We start from the raw sequence: 26,207 nt of genomic DNA, 5'->3' as shown, positions 1-26,207 counted from the left end.
AAAACTTAATAATAAGTCCCCTTAACTTTCAAGCCTATATAGATAACCCAAACCATCAATTTCATGTCCTTTAGAATTTGAGTTACATGCAGATAAACAATAAATCCTAATATTTTCATATATTTTCATCTTGAATCTTAGGCTTTTGGCACCTTTAATTGATAATTGATTAATTGGACTTAATTAGGGATGAATGTGGATAAATGATTTTTCCACCTTGGACTGGTTGATGCTATTTTAATTGTCTTCGTAGGTGAGTTTGAAAGGAAAGCTTTTCCTAGGGAATTCTATTTTCATGGAATCATGATTCCTCTTTTGTTTTTAAGAAGGAAAGACATACCTTGAACCATTTTACCTATAACATAAGTGTAGAGGTTTTGTCTATAATTTTTCCTTAACGAAATAATTGAAAGGATGTATTGTCATGATGCCTGGGATGTTTCCAGGTCATTGACAAGGCAGACAATGGTTGATAGAGAATGAATAATGTCATGATATTCTTCCAAGTAAACCGAGTCTAGAAGTCTTGAACTAGAAAGTGCGAAATAAGCATGAACACATGTGACAGTCCACCAATTGAAATCTGCGCATTTTCTAAGTACTCATGCATGCTGGGATGATAGCCACTATGGTACCATTTTGCCTCAACCAAATATGATTTACAAAGGTCAGCCCACTAGAAAAGTAATTAACACTTGAAATTAGAGAATATAATATAATTATCACGATTTGTTATAAATTTAATGATACATGTACCAAACCATAAATCAATGAACTGACTCAAAACACGCATACCACTTTCTTAAAGTGTGGAATGATGTTGTGTCCTTTCTCTTTAAGGATGTCAAAAGCCACTTCATTGACAAAATTGTAAAGCGCAAGGAAGCATATCTTCATGTACACTGGAAGAGAATCAATGGCATTTATATCCCATCTACAAAATGTTAATCATCATGTATGTTAAGACAACTACGAGGTGAGAAATTAAAGTATATATTCCTCCAATACTAAATATAGGAGTTGAATAACCAAGTTGTAGATATTAAGAAAACTAGTTTCATTAAGAAATTTGTGTTAATTTTCTAAAATATTCCTCCAGTCACTTGCAACATGCAGAAACTATCCACATTGATGAAAACTCTCTTTAGTATGTCCAATTAATATGATTGTTTAGAAAAAAAATTATAAATTTGTAAGACAAAGTGTATTGACTTCTTTCCTTTAAGATTAATTAAGCACACTTCTATACTAGCTCATATATTTAATATCAGAGGAAATATGATTAAAATGGAATCAAAACACTAACCTGTCAATGAATTGTGTGAAAACTTCTAATTCTTCTACTTTGCCATAGACATGATAAATATCATCAATGGTAGTTACTAGTGCATTAACTTTTGTTGCCAATCTTCTATAATATCCAAAGCGTGGTTTCTCGGCAAATCCAACTGCCCAAATGAAGCTCTCCACGATTCTATCCCTTGAAAAGCTCAATTTTCCTCCAATTCCCATTCTTTTCCACCAACTATACATTGAAACGCGTGAAAATTCTCAACAAAACCTTTTTAATTCACAATAAAAATATATCACAACGAGAAATGTGTTTAAAATGCAACATTAATAACTTTAATTACTTCAATTGTCCCTCCAATATATTGAAAAGCAAAGAGAGAGCTGTAAGATAACTAAAAATGGTGAAATATTCCAAGTGGAGGAAAGCATGACTTTTTTCTTTTATATATGTAAAGGAAGTCAGAGAGAACAGGGTAGAAAGGACAAATGAAAGAGTGAATGATACGTTGTATTGAATATTTAGAACTGTACAATATTTATAGAGGTGGGACCAATACACGTGTCAGCTATACAAGGGAAATACAGACGCAAGTGGACAAGTGGGAGTACATTTGATTATAACTTAATTAACAAAGCTTAACTACTTAACAATATCATTCCCCCTCAATTTGACGTACTCTTCTATTAGAAGACCTCTTTTGAACTCTGTAAATTTTGAGCTGGACAAGGGCTTAGTCAAGCCATCAGCTATTTGACTAGTTGCAAGTATGTGAGTAACACAAATTTCTCCTCGAATAGCACGTTCACGAACAAAATGCAGATCAAGTTCCAAGTGTTTAGTATGGGCATGTAGAACTAGATTAGCAATAATGAGAACTGCACCAAGATTATCACATAAGATTTGAGGTATGCCAGGAATCTTGAGCTTTAACTCAAAAAATAAAGACTTTAACCATAAGACCTCTAAGACAGTGGACACCATAAAGTGGTATTCTACCTCAGTACTTGATCTAGTAACAGTGGTTTGCTTCTTGGATGACCATGAAATGAGATTACTACCAAAGTAGATACAATATCCACTTGCACTCCTTCTATCATTACAATCAGCAGCCCAATCTGAGTCACAGAAGGCCACAACAGATCTTGTGGCAGAAGGAGTGAAGCATAGCCTATGATTAATTGTTCCTGCAAGATATCTTAGAATCCTTTTGATAGCAACCCAATGTTCCTTTAATGGAGCTTGCATAAACCAACAAACCTTATTTACTGAGAAACTAATCTCAGGACGTGTGATGGTAGCATACTGAAGAGCCCCAACAATGAACTGATAAAGTGCAGGTTGATCAAATAGATGAGGTCCTTCTTTAAAGAGCTTCAAAATGGACACCATTGGTGTTGCAACACCTTTTGCTGAAGCCATCCCTACCTTCTTAAGCACATCTTTAATGTATTTAGTTTTGGATAATACAAGTAAACCAACAGAGGGCCTTTGAACTTCTATACCAAGGAAGTAACTAAGACTGTCAAGATCCTTGAGTGTGAATTCCTTATTCATAGCTATGATAATGTTGGTGATTAACATAGAGGATGTACCAGTAAGAATGATATCATCAACATAGGCCAAGGCATGTATAATATCAGATTTTGTGATCCTTACAAATAGAGACTGATCACACTTGCTACTATGAAAACCTAATTTATAGAAGACGCTGGACAGCTTCACATACCAGGCCCTAGGAGCCTGCTTAAGGCCATACAAAGCTTTATCAAGCTTGCACACAAGTGCTTTGTTTTTGTGCTCATAGCCAAGAGGTTGTTGCATATAAACTTCTTCTTGAAGAGAGCCATTAAGAAATGCATTATGCACATCAACTTGTCATAAGGCTCAATTTTGGGACACTGCAATGGATAGAACCACTTAGATAGTGACTGGTTTAACAACAGGACTGAAGGTTTCATTGAAATCAAACCCTTATATCTGATGAAAACCTTTGGCAAAAAGGCGAGCTTTGTACTTTGCAATGCTACCATAAGGATTTGTCTTCCTCTTCCAGACCCATTTGCACCCAATTGCTTGCCTATTAGGAGGTAACTCAACTAGGTGCCATGTCTTATTTTGTAATAAAGCCTTATATTCCTCATCCATCGCCTTTTTCCAGACAGAAGAAGTAAGAGCATCACAAACACATGCGGGTTCTATCTCATCACCATATGCTTTGGGCTTAAAAATGCCATTCATAGACATTGTCACTATTTGTCTCTCTGGTCCTGGTGCTAGAGGTGGTTGACTAGATTCAGAGGACAAAGGTTCAATAGCAGAAGGAGATGAGATGCTTGATGGAGACCTGCAAGTATGAACAGCTGAAGCAACAAAACTATAAGTAGCATTGCACTGAGAAGACACAGAAGAAAGGACAGGTGAGGGGGTGAGACAAAGGAGGACTTAGCAGATAGGACAAGAGGAGAGGAAGAAGTGCACAGAATAGGATAAGGAAAATTAGACTCATTGAAGCAAAGATCTCGTGATATGTACATTCTGCCTTTTGGGTCCCAACACTTGTAGCCTTTATGAGCAACACTGTAACAAATAAAGATGCAAGGAATAGACTGGAAGTCCATCTTGTGCTTATTATACAGTCTGGTAAGAGGAAAACAAGCACAACCAAAGGTTCCAAGGTGAATATAACTAGGAGCCTTTCCATATAATTTTTCAAAAGGAGAAACTCCACCAGTTGTCTTGTTGGGCAAGTGATTGAACAGATACAGCAGTTAAAAAGGCATCAACCCACATTTTAAAAGGCAATAATGCATTAGCTAGTAAAGTCAACCCTATTTCAGTAATTGATCTATGCTTTTGCTCAGCAAGTCCATTCTGCTTATGAGTATATGGACAACATAGCTTATGAATAACACCATGATCTTTTTAAAATGAACCAATCTTGAGAAATTTAGCACCAGAATCTAACCGGAAAGCCTTAAGCTGACAATTAAGTTGTAATTCAGCCATCTTCTTAAATTCCAAAAACACATCATAAACTTCAAACTTCGTGTGTAGGGGATAAAACCGCGTAAAACAGGAATAAGCGTCTATGAAATGAACATAATATTTGAAACCATCAGGAGATGTATAGGGAGCAGGGCCCCAAATATCTGAATGAACAAGTTCAAGAGGATGAGTGTACTGAGTAGAAGATAAAGAGTAAGGGAGTCGATGAGCTTTGCCAAGGCAACAAGCATTGCAAAAATCAAACACTGATTTCTTATTACCAGTAGACAGATTACAAGATTTCATGACATCGATTGCAATAGAAGAGGAAGGATAGCCTAATCTATTATGCCAAATGTGAAAGGAAGATAGACCAGTGTTATTCAAATAAAAAATAGACGTATTACTATCAGAAGTTGTAGACACATAAGCAAATTGGGAAGACGATTTGGAGGACTGTGCTGAAAACTAAGAGATAGGAGGTTGGATTGATAAGGAGACACCATGAAGTCTGGAGCGTTGACATTTGAGACGACCTTGGTAGATGACCCGATTAGTTTGCAGATCCTTGATCGCATAAACATTAGAAAAGAAAGCAATTAGTATATCGTTATCAAGACAGAGCTTAGGAATACTCAATAGATTTTTAGAAATCTTAGGAACATGAAGAATATCTTTGAGTTTAAGAGTATGTTGAGAATAAGGCAAAGTTGAATTAGAGGAACCAGTGCAATAAACTAAAAGTCCTTTACCATTACCAATAAACAATCGATCAACAATTTTATCACTTGATTTCTCTGAGATGTTGTGTTCATCTTTAGTAACATGGCTAGTAGCTCCAGAGTCGAGATACCAATTCGAATCACCAACACATTTAGCCGTAGCAACATAAGCACTCTGGTTTTTCTTGGTGTTCTTATCATCAAGATTCAATCCTTGGAAGGATTCATCAAAGTGATACCAACACTTACGAGCTCTATGACCTTTCTTTTCACAGATTTGACATATTTCAGAAAATGTACCAATAGATGGGGTATCAGATGAATTAGCACCCGAAGTCGAACGACCACGTCCTCGATTATAGCGGCCACCTCCTCTAGACCGACCACCTCCCCTGTTTGAAGGTTTGGTGTAAGCAAGATTCATTGTAGTTGCCATAACAACTCTTTGATTCTTCTCAATACAAAATTCTTGTGCCAAGAGCAAAGCTTCAATTTCTTCAATAGTATACGGATCAGATCTTGTTGTAACAGCAGTGATCCAAGGGTCATATTCTTCAATAAGACCCTCAAAAATGATTTCTATGTGATCTGACTCACTGATCGAATGACCAATGCCAGCAAGCGCATCTGCAAGGCTTTTTATCTGTAAGAGATACTCATTGGCAGTCAAATTACCTTTCTTGGTATTCCTGAGCTGTTACTTGAGTTGTCGTACCTTTGTACGTGTTTGTGACACAAAGTGACCATGGACCTTCTCCCAGATCTGTAAAGAGGTCTTGCAGCCCACAATGCGAGTGAGCATCGTGTCACTCATGGAGCATGACATCTATGAGGCAAGAAGCTGATCTTGCCTTTCCCAATCTTGTTACTGTGGATTTGGACGGACATCTTCAGGATCTTTCTCGTCTGGGAGGTACTTCAGCTGAACCTTGGCGATTTTGTCAATATAATTCTGTAAGTCATGACCATGGATGGCTAAAGTGATTTGGTGTTTCCAAATCAGAAAATTAGTTTCATCTAGTTTTACTGAGACTAAATGCGAAAAAGTCACTATATCTCTTTTTGACTGAGAGAAAGAAGTAGAGGAGTGAGAAGTAGAGGATTGAGAAGCGAAAGACATTGCCTTAGGATTTTCGTGCTCTGGTACCATAAAGGAAGTCAGAGAGAACATGATAGAAAGGACAAATGAAAGAGTGAATGATACATTGTATTGAATATTCAAAACTGTACAATATTTATAGAGATGGGACCAATACACGTGTCAGCTATACAAGGGGAATATAGACGCAAGTGGACAAATGGGACTACATTCAGTTATAACTTAATTAACAAAGCTTAACTACTTAACACTATCAATATGCACACATACATACGTTGATGCATGCTTCAAATCTTCTTGGTATTTGGCTTGTAAAATGTTGAAATCCAATTTAGCAAGCTTAAATGACCCAAACCAAGCATGCAAACAGATTGATCAGTCAAGGTGAGCTTCCTAATCATTCTTCCACTGTTCTTTTCTGGGTTTGCTGCGTGGTTATGGAATACTTGAAGAGAGAGAGTGAAGGGTAGTGGGAGCAAGTGATGGAAAGGATAGGAGTTTCAGTGAGTTTATGTTCAATGGCAAGATTGTAGTGTATGATGCTGGTTTCTGGGCTTGAATGTAAGGTTGATGCTCTGTTTTTGAGATTACCGAACAGGGGTATATGGCTTTTGTTTGGGGGGGGGGGGGAATAGTGTCAGATTCATGAATATATAGGAAAGGTTTCGGTCTTGGTTTGCTGTATATCATGTGAGCATATAAAGAAGCTTAAGAACATGGTTTATATAGATGGATTTGATTGCTTGTGGAGTTCTGTTTCTCGTTAGTAACCTGGTATTGAATTTCAGATTTATAAAAGGTTTCATTTTTAGTTAATTCGGAGAATGAAACATTTAAATGCTTAAGTACCTAAACTATATGTATATATGTATATTAATTGTTATTCGAAATTGATAAGCGGAAAAGCGAGAAGCTAATCTGATTTCTTTTCATCATTATTATTGAGCTTCTAGCTTTCGAACGAACCATGCTGACCAGGGGAGTTTCATTTGCTCTTTCTTCTGAAAATCTTATATCAATAGTTGAATGTTGATAAATTCTGGGAATTTTTCATATTAGGTGTAAGGTTCTCGAAACATTATCCATTTAGGGGAGTTGAATTTGAAGGTGTTTTGGAAGGGATAAGAGGATTTTGGGGACTCCCTTGAATATTAGATATGCTGTCAGGTTAGATATATATTATAGTGATAACTCTCTGTTTTTAATATATCTAAAGAATATTTTTTTGAATGATTTTTAGAGAGTTATCAATGCATTCTGGAAAATTTCTAAGAGTTAATTGAAATATTTGATTTTGAGCATGATTTGGGGAGTTTATTACAAATATCTTAGCTTTAAATGAATAAAAATAATTAATATTAAGTTTAAGATTTAGTTGATTTTATCTTATCTTATCTTATTTTTAATTTTATTTTATTTTCTTTTTCCTTTTATGTTATTTTCTTTTAGTGTTTTTTCTCTCTCTTTATATATTTCATTTTCACTTCTCCCCTTTCATTATTGCCAGAAACGACACCGTGGGAGAAGTTTTGGAAGCTGCTGAGCAACGCGTCGTTTGGAGCATGGAGTATTTGGGGAGATTCGACAGATCAAGACGGCAGCGTTTTGGGAGACCACTTTGGAGACCGAGGGAGACTGTTCATCATCGTCTGGGAGGATCGTCTTGAGAGGCCGAACTAGTTGGGGTCCGGTTTGGTGCTCATTACTAGCTCATCACTTGATGAGCAATCATCTGAAAGATCCAAATTTAATATTTTTAAATAATTATTTTAAAATAGAAAAATTATTTTTTAAAAGAACTATAATTAAGAAATTATTTTTATTTTTTATTCTATACCTATTAAAATAATTATTTTAAAAAAATAAAAACAAAATTAAATTTGAACTGTCTAAATTAGATGATCGCTAAGTGCTCATTAGTCTTGATATGTATTTTCTTTTGTTCAAGTTCCTTTAATAGCCTCTTTGGTAAGAGCATAATCTGCATATAGTGTGACGGCAAGGTAGATAACACTGCTTTAATCAGGGTCGCTCTCCCAACTAAATTTAGGCTTGTTCTTTTCCAACCCAAGAGTTTGGCCTGTGATTTCTGCACAATGGGGGCTAAAGTAGCGAAAGATGCCCTGTCATGAAAAAGGGGGATCCCTGGATACTTGCCCAAATCCGACGTAAGACCTATCCCCATCCTTTGGCTCATTTCAAGCGCTTTACTAGAGTGGACATTGTGAGAAAAACATATCTTGGTCTTAGACTTGCTCATCTTTTGGCCAGAGACTTCACAAAAGGCATTAATGCAATGCGTCATTACATCGACTTGCATTAAAGAGGCTTCCCCAAACAGTATCAAGTCATCTGTGAAGAAGAGGTGCGACAACTTCGACCGTGCAAGAGGTGTGACAACTCCTTCCCTGCTCTGTTTATCCTAATGGGACTCCAAAACCCATTATCATCTCTGATTACATGATTAAATCTTTCCCTATAAAGGGTATAGATATAAGGAGACATTGGGTCGCCTTGTTGAATTCCTTGGGATGGGCTAAGACTTTTTTGTTGATTTTCCATTCCACAAGACCCGTATAGAAGAGGTAGTGACATAGGCCATGATTACATCCAGCAACTTGCCCCTTAGACCAACCATGTCTAAGGTTTCTCTAATGAAGCTCCATTCAAGGCAATCATAAGCTTTCTCCAAATTTACTTTCATTGCCTCTTTCTTCGTTTGTTCATCATGGAGTGGATTACTTCTTGGGTAATGATTATGTTGTCACTCCTTTGCCTCCCAACTATGAAACTACACTGATGGTTACCAACTACCTTGTCCATAATTCTCTTCAGCCGTCGACTAACAATTTTGGTGATGATCTTGTAGTTGACATTGCAAAGAGATATAGGTCTGAAATCTTTCATCTGTTCCGGCCTATCTCTTTTGGGAATAAGTACCAGGTTCGTTTCATTCAAAGCCTCTATTCTGAAAGGGTCAGCAAATACATCCTTGATTAAATCACACTGATTCCCCTATAAGGTTGTATGTGTGGCTTTATTAAGATCAGAGTAAGGAGTATAAAAAGATTAATAAAAAGAACTATGTATGTTGGTGGAAATTGTTCTAATAAAAACAACTACCAATCATGTGTATTAGAAGATACTTAGAAACTCATAAACAATATGATATCCAAATATTAATTGAGAGAAATAGTAATGTCGTAATGCTTATTTGACCAATAGTAGGAAATTATTTTAAATTAGTTGATACATAGTACGACGCAGTGAAACAAATATAACTATATAAGCTACCAAATGTAGTTCAAAGAGCCTGTCTAGATAGTTTGGTCCTCAAAGATGAATGTGAGTTGTTTTCTTATCAATTAAAATGTAATAACTCCGGATTTACAAGTTCAAGGAATTGTTTCAAGTAAGAAGCATAGATTTGTCACATCCGTCATTTCAATACTTTTATCTGGAAAGGCTAAATATTACATAATTCTTGAGAATCATTCCGTTCATTAGGGTATTTTCAGGACTCATTCAACAGGCTTAAACATATGTAGTAATTTGCATGCATCATGATATTTTCATGTATTATTCAAACCAGAGGATATAAGAATAAATTACGGACAGGCTACAGTAGGTACATGAATTATCTTTCATTCTATGACATCTGTGGGGCATGAAAAATGTGAGTTATTTTCATGATTACGACAAAAAAAAAATTGACTAACAAAGGAAAAAAAACATGAATAAAAGAAAGGTGACTGTTTTCTTCAATTCCTCTACCTCTACAATTCACTCTGTAAATAAAAGAAACATTTGTTCTCATCCCTCTGACGCTACCAGTGTATCTGAATGAAGATAAGAAGGCATGGAGGTATGAAGACAAAGGAAAGAAAAAGGGGAACCCTTGGAAGGTTGAAAGAGATGGAGAAGAATAAGAGCTAAAGAGAAAAAGATGAATCATGAAAGAAAATAATAAAAAATGTGAAGTATGAGTTTTCAAGAGTGATGGGATGGAGGAAAATAAAATTTTGAGAAGAAAAAAAGAGAAATTAAATTATGACAATTGACAAAACCGTTAAGAAAGAATTATAATCAAGTCTGAAAAAAACATAATTATGAAAAAGTTTTAATAACAATTTAAACAGTCTATAATAATATGTTACAAATTAGAAAGGACAAAACTTATATCAAGTTACTTAGGTCAGGTATGTCAAGTTAGCTAATCAAATTATGCCAGCTGTATTAATTTCACACATCATCATTTAACCCCAAACCAACTCTTAAACACCGTTAAAACAAATCTGGAAGAAATATTTTGTTCTTTTAAAATAAAAGATAAACATTTAAGCTTAGGGCGACCGTGAAGAAAGGTCGTGATACGGCCAAGGACGACAAAGTAAGAACTTGCAGCGGCCATTAATACACAAGCTGGTGAGTAGAATTGGCAGTGACTCGAACTGACAACAACACAACCAATGAGGTAGAGGATGCACGATTTGGCCTATGGGCTACAAATTGCTTTTTGACTTACAGAATTTATCCATCATAGTCAGATTCCTTTACCTGCCTTCTCCAAACAGTTCTGAACTGTTTTTTAGTTTGATTTCATATACTGATTGAATCAGTCATAAATCTTCATTGTGAATCTTCTTATGCTGTTGAGATAGGATTTTAAAAAAAAGGGGAGGAAGCCCCATTCCCTTTCATATTTTCTAATAAGGAGAAATAAAGTGTGTATGAATCAGTGACTGCAGTTGCATGGAGATATAAGAAATTTGATGGCGTTTAGAAGAAAAGATATTTTTTGTCACTGAACAAAAAAAAGAGAGGATATTTTGTCAGCCTTATTTTAACAGTGTTTAAGAGTTATTTTGGGATTAAATGATGATGTGTAAAATTAATTTAGCTGGGATAGTTTGATTGGCTAACTTGACATACTTGACTTAAATAACTTGATATAAGTTTTGTCCAATTAGAAAATGATAACTTATAACATATTATTAGAACGTGTTGGTAGTTTTTTTTTTTTTTTTAATTAGGATTTCGTTGCAATTCTCCCAACTTTTAATTGTTTAAATTTTTTTCCACGCAAAGTGACCTAACGGGAATGGATGGATTTGACCAATAAGTATTTATATCATAGTATTTACTATATATAGCTTTTTAAATATATCCTATGTTTTATATGCATTATCACGATTATTTTTCAGATAATTGTTTATTTTATAAGCAAAATATTGTGTACTTATTATTAGGACAAATCACAAACAAAAACCGTGAAATTTGAAAAATTGCAAACAAAGATCTGTTCACAAAAATTGTTGTAAAAACCTAGACTATTATTGTCAAAACCTATAGTAATATTATCACGGGTCCCTCTTTATAATTTTTCAAATTTTATGGTCCTTATTTGTGATTTTCCCTTATTATTATTTGACATTTTCTTCCTATCTTTGATTTTATTTTCATTTAGAATAACTAATATATAATTTAAAATATAGTATTTTAATTATTTTCAGTTTGATCATAGATTGATCCTGATCTGACTCACTAACTCTTAAATTAGTATGTTGACTTGTTTAATTTTTTGTTCATTGGCAAGGAGGGAGATAACAAAGTAGAATGGATGTGCAGAGAGAAAGAAAAATTTCAGTTTAGATATAGGTGACCAAATTAAGATTTGCAAATTTATTAAAATAATCATGTTACCTTTTAATTTTTTTTTTTTAAAAAAAACACTAAACACGTCGAAGCTCTGATGCCCACAACGGTTGTCAAAGTTTAGGTAGGCCACTGGTCACTGAAATTCCTACGGCTAGCCAAAATAACTATTTTTTTGGAGACATTTTAAAGTCTAGTAATATTATTGACAAGTTCTTTATTGCTAGTAACAAGTTTAGTATAATAGTTAGGGGTGTGTATGGGCAAAGCTGGGTAGGGCGGGCTTTCCTTGTCCAAAATTATAACTTGTGTCATGAAATTTAAAATACTACCATATATTTTAACAAATATCTATGCTTCAAGAATTAAACAACATCCATAATTATTAAAAACAAGACAATAAAAAATTATAATTAAAGCCTTAAAGATCAAATGATTTGCATCGATCAATCTCCACAAAATTGAGAAAATGACGAAGCATATAAAAAGAATACAAACTATATTAACATATTCAATTATATTATTAACTTATGGTTTAATATAATTTATAGAGATCTATATATTACATCTAAATTAGTATAATTAGTATCACTTCATGACATATAAAGTAATATTAACTTGAAAAAGTTAAAGGACAATTATAATACACAACAAGTTAATTTAGAAAATTTAAAATATGTGGTATATTTTTTTTTAAAAATAGAACTTTAAAAATGTAAAGTCTAATAATATAAGGGAGTAATATTTGTTTTGGGTATTGGAATAGAGTAAAATAAAATATACTAATATTACACTATATATATTATAATTCTGAAAACAAATATATTATCATATAAATAATTATATATATTTCGGGTAGGGCCAAATGGGCAGGGCTACATGCTTTGCCCACAGCCCAGCTCTGCCCGTGATTAGCCCTGCCCAAAAATACCTATTTTTTCTTCAAGTTGGTTTTTTTTTTTTGGGTTGGGCTGGGCATTTTTTGGACATGTTCAGGCGAGCACAATGAGTTATTAGGCTTCATAAACACCCCTACTAGTAGTTAACAAGAAGTTTTTTTTTTGAAAATTTAAAAAATAGCATTTTTACAACTTTAGTAACATAATTCACAAGTTTTGTAATTCTATTAACAAGTTTGATATAGCATTTAGCAAGTTTTCTGGAAGATTCATAAAGCACTACTATAAATGAGGTCATTTTCATCACCCATTTTTGTTTGTTTTGAAAAACAGAAGAATATGGACTTTTAAACTCGTCTGTTAAAAGGAAACATATAAGAAGTCCATACTCGTCTTTTCCCCATAACAGACAAGTATAGGGAGCCCATGCTCATCTGTTACAGAGTAACAGATGAGTATGGGCTCCCTATATTCATCTGTTTCTCTAAAGAATAGAAGAACAACATCTTTTTTTATTCAAATTTTATCTTTGCCGTGTATAGATCTAAACACATCCCATAAATACACGTTCTCCTATCTTCCTCTCTCTTCTTGTTCGGCGAGCTCTCTCCCTCCCTTTTTCTAGGTATTTACTTCTCTTCTCCAGCATTAATGCTAGTGACTAAGTTTGCCTTCTCCTTCTCTAGCTAGTAGCTTGTTGTCTTCTTCTCTCTCTCTCTCTTCCCCATTCTTCTTCTCCCTCTCTTCCCCCATTCTCCATCAATGCCATCCCACAACCAAGAGCAACATTTTCTTTCACAAAAGTCACCATTCTTGTCCAGCTTAAGCTTATTCATAATACAAGGTAAGTGGCAGGGGTGTGTGTATCTTTTATATTATGTTGGTTTTTGGATGTTAAAAGGAATTAATGTAATTGTTTGTGATTATGTATGTTTTTTATTTAAATTGATTGTTGGTAACAATTGCACCTAGGAATTATTTTGAGGATTAAAAAGCTAGCTAAACTTTTTTAAACCTTAATGCACATAAGATGTTTGTGAAAATGTCTAAGAGAGTAATTTGATTGGAATATAACAATTAATTAAGTATTTTTAATGTTTAATCTTCACATTGAATTTTAGAAAGCTTTAGATGTTATTTAAACACACACACATATGTATATAACTTTATTTTTATTACTTTGTAGGTTGATAGTGTTAGGAAAATTGTACTTCAAATTATATTGAAAAACTTGAGTTGAATATTACAATCATCCAAATTAATATTGCAAGTGAGTTTGAAAGTGATTTTTTATTTGGATGCTTAGTTCTTTTTGCTTAGCTAAGTTAGGATTTCATTAGATTTTTTGGTTTTAAAACTTTCTTTTGTTATATGACTAACTTATATTGTTTAGCTCGTTTTGCTTCATTAAGTTAATTAATTAGGATTTTATTTGTTTTAAATGTTTTGACCCTTAATATTATGGATTGTGTGGATTCTATTTATATAGAAAACATATGATTTGGTTGTGCCAAATTACTATTATTATTTGCCGTAATCTGTTTTAGTTCTACTGTATGTATGCTTTTATAATTGCAAGTTGAATAAAAATTGGCAATACACAAATTTTTATTTTTAAAAAAAAAATATATATTCGTCTGTTCTAGCAAGAACAAATGAATATACATGCCCATATTTGGCTGTTCCATAATAGACAAATATATGGATGCTAATATTCGTCTGTTTTAAAACAGAGAAATATATAATTACTATCTATGTCTCTTCTATCAACATCTCCCCAAAAAAGACAAAAAAGGCCTTCAAAACGGACAAAAATAACATATTTTATAGTAGTGAAGTGGCATTTTTATAACTTTAATAACCTAGTTAACAAGTTATGTAATGATATTAATAATGCTCATAAGGCCATTAGCAACTCTAATAACAAGTCATGTAATGATATTACCAAGTCTCATAATCATAGTGATTGCCTAATAAATAAAAATTTTTTATTGTACAACCTTCGTAAGGAGCTAATATTAAAAAGATCAACTTTTATAGGGAAATTTTGTTAATGATACTACGAGAGTTGTTACATGACTTGTTAATCACATTACTAAAGTTATAAAAATATGAATTTTTGAATTTTCTGAAAAAATCATTGTTAACTATTATACCAAATAAATTAATAGCGTTAAAAAAACTTATTAATTGTATTATTAGACTTTAAAAAATCCTTTAAAAAAAGATGTTGACCGCTAAAGCTTTGATGACCGGCTAACCGGTGAGGATGTTTCGTATTTTTTTTAAAAAAATATTCATATAGTCATTTTAAGAAATTTATGAATCAATTTTCTATCTTTTTAGAATGGCCATTATTTCTCATTTCTACTTGAAAGAGAAAGAGAAATGAGACTACGAGAGAGGGAGGAAGCAGTTTGACAGAGAAAGAGGCGAGGAAAGACTATGAGTGTTTCAAGGGGCAAACATGAATCTGCCATGTCCATTGTTCAAGAAGAAAAGAGGAGGAAAAGGCTAACCTCGTGATATGTGTCATGGAGAGGAGGTCGTGATTGTCAATGTAAGCCATTTCTCATCTTTCGATGCAGTTTTAATGAGTTATTTTGTAAATTCCTTAATATAATATAAAAATATTTTAAAATAGAGTTCATTAGGGGATAGAATAGAAAGCGATGCAAATCTAAAGCAACTTTATAAATAAACAACTTTTGGCCTCTTTGACAAGCACCCCAACCCAAATCATGATTTAGAAAAAATATTAGCCAAACAAAAATAGGAAATGTGAAACCATGGTTTGGGGGCAAACCATGGTTTTGAACCCCCAAACCATGGTTTCACCAAAAACAGTCTAGAATAGCTTCCTGACTCAAATTATTAGAACGTTGCTATGGACCCAACACGGATGACAAAAGAGCCCCCTTTCCTGACTCAAATAATTGATTCATTCCCCAGTCGATGCTACCCATTTGCTCTTCCTTTAATATTATGTTTTATAAATATATACACACATATTAATTATTTATTAATTATATTATCTTTTACATTATTAATTATGTTAGCAAAAATTAATTTATTAATAATTTTATTTTTTCAAATCAAAATATATTATAAAATCTATTCTGTATATAATTATATTAACTTATATCTTTTTTAGTAATTTGCACATGTAAAAAGTGTTTCTGGTAAAACAACTATCCAAACACTCTCACTTCTCAGAATCACTTTTTCACAAAATCTATTCTCCGCAAAATCTATTCTCCAGAAACTATTCTCTAAACTATAATTTGGTTTCATCCAAACATCCCCATAACTTGTCAACAATATAATCTATATTTGTATGTTTTTACTTGGGCACTACATCAAAATACCATAAGGTATGCAAATTTCTAAAAGGAAAAAATAAACTTAGCTAAAGTTTCTTTTTTCAATTATGTGAAGTTATCTAATTTCATATGGCCATGACTTTTTTTTAGTTTTTGTTTCATGTTGATTCATAATTAAATCCAGTGAAATGTTAATATTTTAAATATATGACACATGGTCTTGTATGGTTGAACAACTTGACATAATAGATATATAAGTATTATCTATTACTAAATATCTCCTCATAAACAGTACCACCTCCGGTTTTTAATATAAAAGCTAGCTTGATATTCAATTTGGTCCTAAAATTAATATTCTTATCTATTTTATTTTTCATATTTATCTATTTTTTTCAAAGTAATCTTTGTAATAATTGTGCATATTAAATGTTCTATCAAATGATAGTTTTAGCTAATACATATGATGAGCAAGAGTATTTTAGAAAATACAACAACTATTTATTACAAATAACTAACTTAACTAATTTTTTTAATCTTTTTAAATTAGTCAATTAGGTTTTATATTAAAGACCATACATAGTATTATATTTATTGTAGATTTCATACACACTCACCTCCGCTATCATGCACAAATATTTACAATCTATTCATGCTTCCTACAATTAAAACAATCAAAGACAACATCTATTTATTATAAATACTTAACTTTACTAATTTTTTTAATCTCCCCAAATAAGGTAATTAAGTCTTATATTAAGAACCGGAAATAGTATTATATTTGTTGCAGATTTCGTACACACTCACCTCCGCTATCATACACAAATATTTACAATCCATTCATGCTTCCTACAATTAAAAACAATTCCTAGAACTTCTGAATTCAGAATTATTACGTCTTAATTGCAGTTTTAACCCAAAAAAAAAAAAAACTACTCTCATTCCCCCTCTGTTATACCATCATGTGGTTTTTTTAATTTTCCATGACCCACGTCTAATAGGTCAGATAGACTATGCCTATATGGGTTGCATGGAAATATACCAAAGCCTCTAGACACACTCTTTCAACAATATTTAATTAACAGTTTATATTTGTTTCATTATGTCATGTTATATATCAACTAATTTTGAAATAATTTCCTACTATTGATCAAATAAGATAGTTACAACATTTTGATCTTTGATGCAATGACAATCATAGTATGTAATTAGCCTTATCTTTTTACGGCTATGCTTGCACCTAATGTTTGGAGATCATATTGTTTGTAAATTTTGTAGGTATCTACAATACAATTGGTTATTCATACATTTTCTTTGAGACTTTTGTAATTAAATACCATACATTGATAATGTTAAAGAAACATATGCATAAATAAACCAATAAAAGTTGTGTTTAGCAGAAGAAGTTAGTTCCTCATAAAGTAACAAACCAATATTCGAATCTTTACTAGGAGAAGTATCCACATTTAATGCTTGATAGTGCCTTAAGTAGAATTGCCTCTAATAGGAAGATTATACATAAAAAAAAAAAAAGCATACATAAGTTAAAATATTTTTTGTAGTGAATATCGTTTTTTATTTATCCATATCATCATCACCTTCATTGGGCCGGCCTGGCTGCTTTCACAAATTGATGACATTATGGGGAAAAAGCCCATTATTCTCTATTGGGGGCCTATAATCCACAACAACCAGAAACTAATGAAAGTGTGATTTACTGATGCTTGCCATGATACTTTTATAATCCTATTTATAAATCATTTTCAAGATATTTGATCAAAATAAAAAATATTAAATTATATTAATTCTATTTTTAAATTCAATAAATTTCTAACTTTATTTATGTTTAATATATATACTTTTAAAAAAAAAATTATATACACAATCATAAATGAAGGGTGAATAGTATATTCATGTCAAAAATTTAATAAAATGACTTATAAATAAGACCAAAAAAATATCAATCTCTAACTCCTTATAAATAAAAACTAGAGGAGTACTTTTTATTATTAACTACTTAATAGTCAATATTATTTATAAGTAATCAATAATTATATAAATTATGATATGTCAAGAGCATGCATAATATCCCATGTTTCCCTTAATAAATGAAATAAAAAATCACAAAATACTATTAGCTAGGTGTTAAATGTGAGTATCTTTTCCAGTAAAAATTCAAATATTGGTTCATTATATTGAGAGGGACTAGCTTATTCTGCTAGATCTAATTTTAAATCTACATATAAAGCTCTAATGAAATTGTCGCTGTCTAGTGGGCCAACAAAGATCGATCTAATAATTGGTAATAAATTGACTCAAAGCCCACAAGGGTGTAAGTTGTGAGACCAGATTCACCAAAAATTTTCATTATTTAAAAGAAAAAAGAGAGCATGACTTGTGGATAGCCGGAAATTCTCAAATCATTATAATTTAATATAGATATACTCATTATATTTTAAATTAAGAATTCTAATATTAAAATATAAAATATAACCAAATTTCTCCAACTATTAATAAAATTAATCATACTATTTTAATATCTACACACATGAAAATGGTTTCGATAAAATTTTTTAAAATAAAATTAGTTTTCTTCAAATCACATATTAGAGAGATAACCAAACAAAATGGCTTTTATAATAGAATGAGTGAAAAAGAAATAAAAATAAAGTAACAATCACATGGATAGTGAAGTGAAAGTAATACTTTTCGAACAGTGGGTATCATTCATCATATGCTTGTCTATCACATCACAACGTTCGCAATTTTCAATTTTCTTAGCACGACATGCTTAATACTTTTAAGTTTTTCAGTCACTTACTCAAGGTAATTCGAATTCATCATCTTCAAACAGCAGAGCAACATAATTATTTGGAAATAGGTGGAAGAATCCTATAACATTTGGACTAATGACTATGACAAGTTAAATGATGGAAGTACCCATTTCCTCGGAAATTGACAGAAACATTATAAGGAAAGGGTAACTTTTCTTTTTAGTTGGTCAAAAAGAAAATAAAAAAGTAACTGTTAACTTGTTAGCAACATGCTCCATGCCTTGGCCAATTGATTACTGAGGAAGTTAAAGTAAGGAAGATGAAAAGTTCATCATAAACTCAGCTCTAAAAGGCCATCTGTATCCTATACGTTCTTTGCTAATGATCGTCTGTTATTCGAGGAAGCTTCGAGTAATCAAATTCAAGTTATGAGAGAAACCATGAAGTTCTTTTATGACGCATTAGGAGAGTAAGTTATAATCTTGCAAAAGGCAAAGCATTATTTCTCCAAGAAGTGAATTTTAATATAGCTAGTGAATTAAGCCACAACCTGGGTATTCACATTACAAAGTACTACATCTAATCCTTAATATAAGAATTAATTTGATATTCAATTTAATATTAAATATAATATCTCAATCCACTTTGTCTTTCACATTTTTTTTAAAGTAGTCCCTATAGTAATTATACTTATTAAATGTTTTATCAAATGATAGTTCTAATTAATACACATAATTAGCGAAGATATTTTAGGAAAGATAATATCTATTTATTATAAACAACTAACTCAACTAATTTTCTTAATATAATTAAATTAGTCAACTAGTTTTTATGTTAATAATATTTTAGGGTCTCTCTCCTGTACAAAAGAATGACCAAAGCGATTCATCTGCCAATCCTCCCAAAGGTTCAAAAGAGATTGGCAGCATGGAATTGTATTTTCTTAACTATGGCTGGGTGAACAATTCTTAATATTATCTCTGATCTTCAGCATAAGAGTTAGATAACTAAATGTGAATACTAAAAAAATTAGTTAAATTAGTTATATATAATAAATATGTGTTATCTTCTTTAAAATATTCCTATTAATAATGTGTATTTTATTAAAATGAAAACCCTTTAATATGTGGACTACTTTGGGGAAAAAATGAATAAACACGAGAAAAAAAGTGAACTGAGTCTTATATTTATAATCAAATCTCCAACTAGCTGTTATATTTAAAACTAGAGACAGTAATAAAATAAACACTTTTAGCTCTCCTTAGCTATCAAATACAAACAATACTTATTCCAAATAGAATCAACGACCGCGATACTTATTTTTTCACTTGATCCGATTCTTCGGCACTTTTTCCAAATTTTAATCAGTTGAATTGGCCGATCTGTCCTTGTTTTTTTTTTTTTTAAATATATCATCACGATACATATTTATTTACTTGATTCTCATCCATCTAACTTAGCTTTCTCCTTTCTTAGATGGTGAATCTTGCTCATCATGTAAACACAAAAATACCAATGAATTCTCGCTGACGTAGCGAATCTTATTTATTTTAAGCAGATAAGGAAATAATGTCTAAAATGTATCAATGACTCCCATAATACTATGAAAAATATCACAATAAATATAAAACATTAGGAATCATGCATTGCATATAATTATGAGTCCAATTTTGACCTTGCTAACATTGGAATTGATTATACGAGTCCTTTTAAAATTAATATACTAATTACTTAATTATTATTTTTATACGTGAATAGAATTGTAGGTTTAAATGTTTTTGCCTATCAGCCAATTGTCTTATCGTGATGACTCTAAGGACACCGACAATCAATATATTTTGATTTTTCAAATCTGATTTATGATCATTTACCGTAAAGGTTAGTTGACTCACAGATCCATCATTGATGTGTTCTGAACTCTATACATAATAACACCAGGTCACTACTCAGCAACCCAAAGTCAAGTTCCTGCTACAGTCGTGTCTGATGGCGATTTGTTTTTTTTTAAAAAAAAAATAATTTGGCAGTCTTTATAATTTTACTCAATTTTTAATTAGCTTTGTGTATTTTTTTTAATTTCCTTTTTATCAGGTTCTAACAATTTCCTCAAGTGTAAGGATTAGTACCTATAGCCATGACTTGTTAATTAGGGTTGACATGGAGGTTGATTAAACAAAAGTTATGAAAAAAATATAAAATAAGAAAAGATTTTCTTTACAAATAAAATGATAAAATAAAATTTATTATTATCGACATAAAAATTGCTCATAACCATCTCCTTACATTTGTATGACAATTTGCAATCAGATTCATTTAGATGTGGTAAAATCAATTCAAGGGTATGCTAAGTGAAAATAAAGCTACATCATTAGCTACTAATACCGTTTGCCTGACAAATTAACAAATTATATAGGAGCAAAGGTAGCAACAACTGTAATTAACAAAACTATAAGGACTTAATTGAAAAATGCAAGGACCTAAATGAAAGTTACGTAAAATTATCAGGACTTGCATATTTGTTTTTTCCGTTCCTTTTAGAAATCCACGAATGGAGACGAAGAACATAATTTCCAGGAAGGCTCTTATGGAAATTTGTTTCCCTCTTTTGAAAGCAATTTCTGCCCGAACAAGCCAAAAAGTCGTTATAGATTGCTACTTCGGTGATATTACCAACCCGATTATAAGTACCAAGTTTTCTAATCATCTTACATTTTCTTCTTGGTCAACGTTATCTTTTTGAATGGTCCCAATTATTTGTTTTTTAATTAATTATATGGGGAGATTTTTATCCACCTGTCGTTAATATATCTATTCTACGCGTCAGGGACAATGCACTTAGAATTTTATGCATCATTTGATTGCTTCCTCTATCAAATCAAACCGTCACCTTCGATTCCATGACTTTTCTTACCAAGGACCCATTAATTAATACTCCCTTTGTTCGAGACAAATAACTGAAATACGTTGATAAAAAAAACAGTTAAAATTAGTTAAGAACAATTAATGTGTAAAAAGTATACTTTTTTTTTCAAAAATACCCTCATTAATAAGGAGAGAGTATGAGAGAGAACAATTAAATTATTAAAAGAAAGAGAAGTGGGAGGGAGAGAGAGTGTGAGTTGGAGATAATAAATATGGGTAAAATAGTAAATCAACACAAAAAAGTAGAGATAACTTGTAAGTGTCTCTTATATATAGGAACATGCCATAAGCATCAAATGTCTCTTATAATAAGAAACGGAGGGAGTATTGCAAATCTTACTACTCTTCATATTAATGTCTTTCGAAAAGGTAATTTCTGCTGAAAGAAGCTATTGCTTTAGTTTAAACAAAATCATTCCGAAGCATGAGTGATTAATTTAAGCTCTCTCTCTCTCTCTCTCTCTCTCTCTCTCTCTGTGAAAAGAATTTCGATGGTAGACGTATTGTATATATGGTATATATAGACACAAAACTATTTACATCATATACGTTTGTGCACTACTTTGTAAAATATACTACTTCTCCTAAATGTAAACGTAAAACCTAATTAAGGGATTAAATATAAAAGATGTAACATATTGTACAGATAAGATCCTTAGCACCGAAAGATCCCAAATCCTATATCTAGTGATTAGAAAGAGGCATTATTGAGCTCTATGTAGCTTGGTCGCCTCCTTCATCTTCGTCTTCGTTCTCTCCGCTTAACTCCTCCAATGATTTCCCTTTGGATTCTGGCAAGAGGAACGTAAATAACATCCCCACAAAATTAATAACACCAAGCATAATAAGTGAATTCTTCACCCCCATGCCAGTTGGATACCCTTCATCCGTATTTTTATGGCGCTTGCTCTGTGCTGCAAAGGAAAATCCGATCACACCGATGGTTGCACCGGCTTTTCCGGCGGCCGCTGATATCCCGTGGCAAGTGGACCTCAACCTTGCAGGGAAAATCTCCGCGGGGACAATGAAAGTGGTGGTATTTGGACCGAAACTGGCGAAGAAGAAAGTGAGAGAGTACATTACAAGAAACCCTATTGGGCTTTGTTTCTGCGTACTCCAGCGATCATATGGGATTGCAAGAGCAAACATGAAGACTGTCATGAAGAAGAAACCCATAAGTTGGATGAAGAAGCGACCCAGATAGTCTATAAATGCCACTGTAAACCAATAACCTGGCACTGTACCACATAATGTTATGAGTGCTTGTGCTGCCGAAACCCTGTAAACCTGCATATATCATCCATTAAATCATCATTCATCTTCACTCTTCATCAACTACAAAGGTTTTAATCAATTAAAAAAAATACTCAAAGACATTTACTGAGTCATAAGGAACGCTAGAAACTAAATTTAATATGATACCTTAACTCAGAACCTTGATCTATAATGCATCTGAGACTTAATTTCCCCACTAGGTACTCGTATACATATCTCACCTTCAACTGTGTCTATGTGATTCACTAACATGAATTGATACTCACATCTAAGCTCACTAATTTAATGAATTAGAAAATAGGGAGATTTTGTAACTTTTGAGAAGAAATATGCTAACTTTCGCTTACACACACACACACACACACCTCGTGGATTGCGTTCATGTCTTCAGCCGGAGGAAGCCACCCAACTGCAGTGTAAATATCCTTCTGAAAGATATTAGAACTGTAATACGCAATATCTAATAGAAACCAAGTGGAGGTGGTTCCGAGCAAGTGAAGGCCATGTCTGCGAGCAAATTCCCGACTGAACAACCCGTATCTGTTCTTCCTCTGAGTCATCTTCTCTAACTTTTCTGGTTCAGCTTCAATATCAACTTGCAGTACTTTAGCCATGTCATCGGCGGCTTGCTTCGCATTCTTAGCCACCAGCGCCGTATAACGAGCTGTCTCCGGCATTTTCATACGCCAGTAGTAAGTGAGAGCAGCTGGGACAGCACCAAACATGAGAATGATTCGCCAAACATAGTCGGCTTGAGGAACAAGAGAAGCGGCGGCGTTGAACTTATAACGAGGAGCTTTGTAGGCGTGGTCAAACGCCGTCGCAACAATTAGGGAAACAACACCGCCGAACAGAATTCCGAAGCCTTGCATTGCGAAAACCGCGGCGATGAAAGCTCCACGGGTCTTTTTATTGGCATATTCTGACATGATGGTGGCGGAGAGAGGGTAGTCGCCGCCGATGCCGAATCCGAGCCAGAAGCGGAAGAAGCAAAGAGTAGTGATGACGCCTTTTGCTGATTTACCGAAAGAGAGACCGGAGGCTAGAGAGGAGACAACCATGAGGATAAGGGTTAAACCATAGACCTTTTTCCTTCCCATTTGGTCACCCAGCCAGCCAAAGAATAGCTGGCCTATCAAGGTGCCAAACAAGGCGACGCCGTTGACGGCGGAATTCACTCCGGGAGGGAGGGTTCCGGGCGTCCGTGCACCGTCGTGAGTGTAGTAGATGCGGCCGAGCAACTTTGTGATGTTTGGTAAACTGAAGAGATCATAGGCGTCAGTCAAGAAGCCCATGCCTGCAATTACGATGGCTTTGAAGTGGTACCATTGTACCCTGGCAGCATCAAGAGCACTAAGCACTCGAAGTTGGCTAGACATAGTTGGCCAGACCAAGAAATGAGATCCGCGTTCAGGATATAAGAAATATATATTATTTATATAATATGCTATTTACCAACGGGGTTGGTCTAGCAGAAGGGGCTAGTCCCTCACAACGTGACGAATCAAGCTTTGAATCCCCGCTGGGAGAGGTGCCTACATTTAGTGCCCAACAGTACCTCGAATAAGATTGACTCCAATAGGAGGATACCTATCCTTTAGCAAAAATATATATATATATATATATAATATGCTATTTATTCCTAGTTCTTAGGCCCGATCTGAAGGTTTATCGAGGCAGGCAACACTTATTTTTGTAAAATATCTTGAGTCCTCTAACCCTATAAATCTTAAATAATGACTTTTTTGTACAATAGTCATTCTTATTTTAAAAATTAAATTTAACATGCCAATTTGAGAATACTTTTTCAATATTTAAAAGTTCAATATTAGTGCTTTTGTTAACGTGGTTAAAATTAAAAGATTAAAAACATTTTATGAAATTAAAAGTCTAAAGTAAAACATGATATAAAATTAAAAGGATAAATGTGTACATTGATTTATGAGTTAACGTATGTCCAGCACTTTAAAATATTTTGTCAGATATGTACGGTCAACATCTTAAAGTATTTTATGATGCGTATAACACTCTGAAATATTTTTTAGATGCATCAATACTCCTAAAATATTTGTGGTGTAATTTTTAATATTTTAAAAGCAACTGTGCTTTTGAAGTATTATTTCATGAGTAATTTTAACTCCATCATGAATAACTACCGGACCAGAAGGTTCATTAAATGAATTAATGTCAAGCACCTAAAAAATAGTTTTTAGTACTACGCATATCACAAAATATTCTAAAATGATGGACATACCTAGAAAAAATTCCAACTGTCCCCACCTTAACCCCTTATCTATTACTCGGGTCCTAAATATAAGACTTAAAAATAGTGTAATTTACAATATAAATGACCGGAGGGAGCATTTACTTTCATACGGTGACAGAAGGAAGAGTTTGACTTTTGATAGAAACTGATATTGGATATGCCATGCGCGCAATTGAATATGCCAATCCGTCCGTCGCTATATGCTCGTCCCAATAGATCAAGGAAAAAGGAAAGAAACAAAGAGGAACCTTCTTAATTACTGTTTGGCCGGCCTTAATTGTCAAAATACCGCGTTTCATGATAAAAATTTGTACTTTAGTTTAACCCATCAATGTAACTGGAAATTAGAAACAATCTTAGAAGATACTAAGAATAATTTTTTTGGTAAAAATTATATTACTTGCTACTGTTGTCACCAGCGATGGTGATCCGCTAATAGCTGGTAACCAATCAAAGTGGTTAGTTAAAATGGTTAAAGCGGTATCTTAATGTTTTATATGGGTAAGAAATAACATTAGTCCGTTGGCATGTAATTTATTGCTAATTTTGAGTACTTAATCTATATTTAGATGACGTATTTCTAGTTTTCTAAGGCCTTATCAATAGCCTTTCTTGTCTTATAAGGATAAAACTAATGAAGATTTTATAGAGAGAGAATAATAAAATATTTTGGGAGAATTTCTATAAAGTCCCAAAGAAGGAAAATAATTATTTAAAGAAAAATACTTAGATCTGGTTTTTTTAATCTATTATGTCAATTTTTTTTCAATCACACATAGCCTTGTGTCCTAATTTTCTATGTAGGTTTATAATTAAATACTATTAAATGTTAATATTTCAATAATAGTACGTATAGTCATGCGTAATTTAAAAATTTGACACAGTAAATATTAGGAATTTAGTGTAAGTATTGTCCTTATTAAAAAGTCTCAATAACAACAAAACAGTCTGTAATGACAAGTTTTAATAAAACTTTTTTATAGTTATTTTATTGGG

At 32.8% G+C, this 26,207-nt stretch overlaps 3 protein-coding genes across 3 annotated transcripts; all 3 read right to left on the bottom strand.

The window, feature by feature from the left end:
- Positions 1-517: 517 nt before the first annotated feature.
- LOC114745692 (terpene synthase 10-like) lies at positions 518-1,512 on the bottom strand. The gene is made up of 3 exons (XM_028933854.1): positions 1,307-1,512; positions 796-934; positions 518-676 (listed from the first exon to the last, which is right to left on the bottom strand). Exons 1-3 carry the CDS (start codon positions 1,510-1,512, stop codon positions 518-520), a joined length of 504 nt encoding a protein of 167 aa, XP_028789687.1.
- Positions 1,513-1,933: 421 nt separating this feature from the next.
- On the bottom strand, positions 1,934-3,115 carry LOC114745690 (uncharacterized mitochondrial protein AtMg00810-like). The gene has a single exon (XM_028933853.1). It carries the CDS (start codon positions 3,113-3,115, stop codon positions 1,934-1,936), a length of 1,182 nt encoding a protein of 393 aa, XP_028789686.1.
- Positions 3,116-22,220: 19,105 nt separating this feature from the next.
- Positions 22,221-24,324, bottom strand: LOC114745687 (probable inorganic phosphate transporter 1-5). The gene is made up of 2 exons (XM_028933850.1): positions 23,311-24,324; positions 22,221-22,957 (listed from the first exon to the last, which is right to left on the bottom strand). The coding sequence occupies exons 1-2, from the start codon at positions 24,322-24,324 to the stop codon at positions 22,385-22,387; spliced, it is 1,587 nt and encodes a 528-aa protein (XP_028789683.1). The 3' UTR covers positions 22,221-22,384.
- Positions 24,325-26,207: the final 1,883 nt, after the last annotated feature.

Source organism: Neltuma alba, unplaced genomic scaffold (genome assembly GCF_004799145.2).
Source record: "Neltuma alba isolate B1F8T4 unplaced genomic scaffold, ASM479914v2 tig00004754_pilon, whole genome shotgun sequence".
Taxonomy (NCBI): Eukaryota; Viridiplantae; Streptophyta; class Magnoliopsida; order Fabales; family Fabaceae; genus Neltuma; species Neltuma alba.
Note: the sequence above shows the minus strand (reverse complement) of the source record. Positions and strands in the feature narration are given on the sequence as shown.

Excerpts from the sequence above, each read along its gene's own strand:
- LOC114745692 (XM_028933854.1), bottom strand. The coding sequence starts at position 1,512 with ATGGGAATTGGAGGAAAATTGAGCTTTTCAAGGGATAGAATCGTGGAG. Across the intron at positions 935-1,306 it reads TTCACACAATTCATTGACAG|ATGGGATATAAATGCCATTG; the intron begins GTTAGTGTTTTG and ends AACATTTTGTAG. Across the intron at positions 677-795 it reads TTCCACACTTTAAGAAAGTG|TGGGCTGACCTTTGTAAATC; the intron begins GTATGCGTGTTT and ends TTACTTTTCTAG.
- LOC114745687 (XM_028933850.1), bottom strand. The coding sequence starts at position 24,324 with ATGTCTAGCCAACTTCGAGTGCTTAGTGCTCTTGATGCTGCCAGGGTA. Across the intron at positions 22,958-23,310 it reads ACATGAACGCAATCCACGAG|GTTTACAGGGTTTCGGCAGC; the intron begins GTGTGTGTGTGT and ends TGATATATGCAG.
- LOC114745690 (XM_028933853.1), bottom strand. The coding sequence starts at position 3,115 with ATGCAACAACCTCTTGGCTATGAGCACAAAAACAAAGCACTTGTGTGC.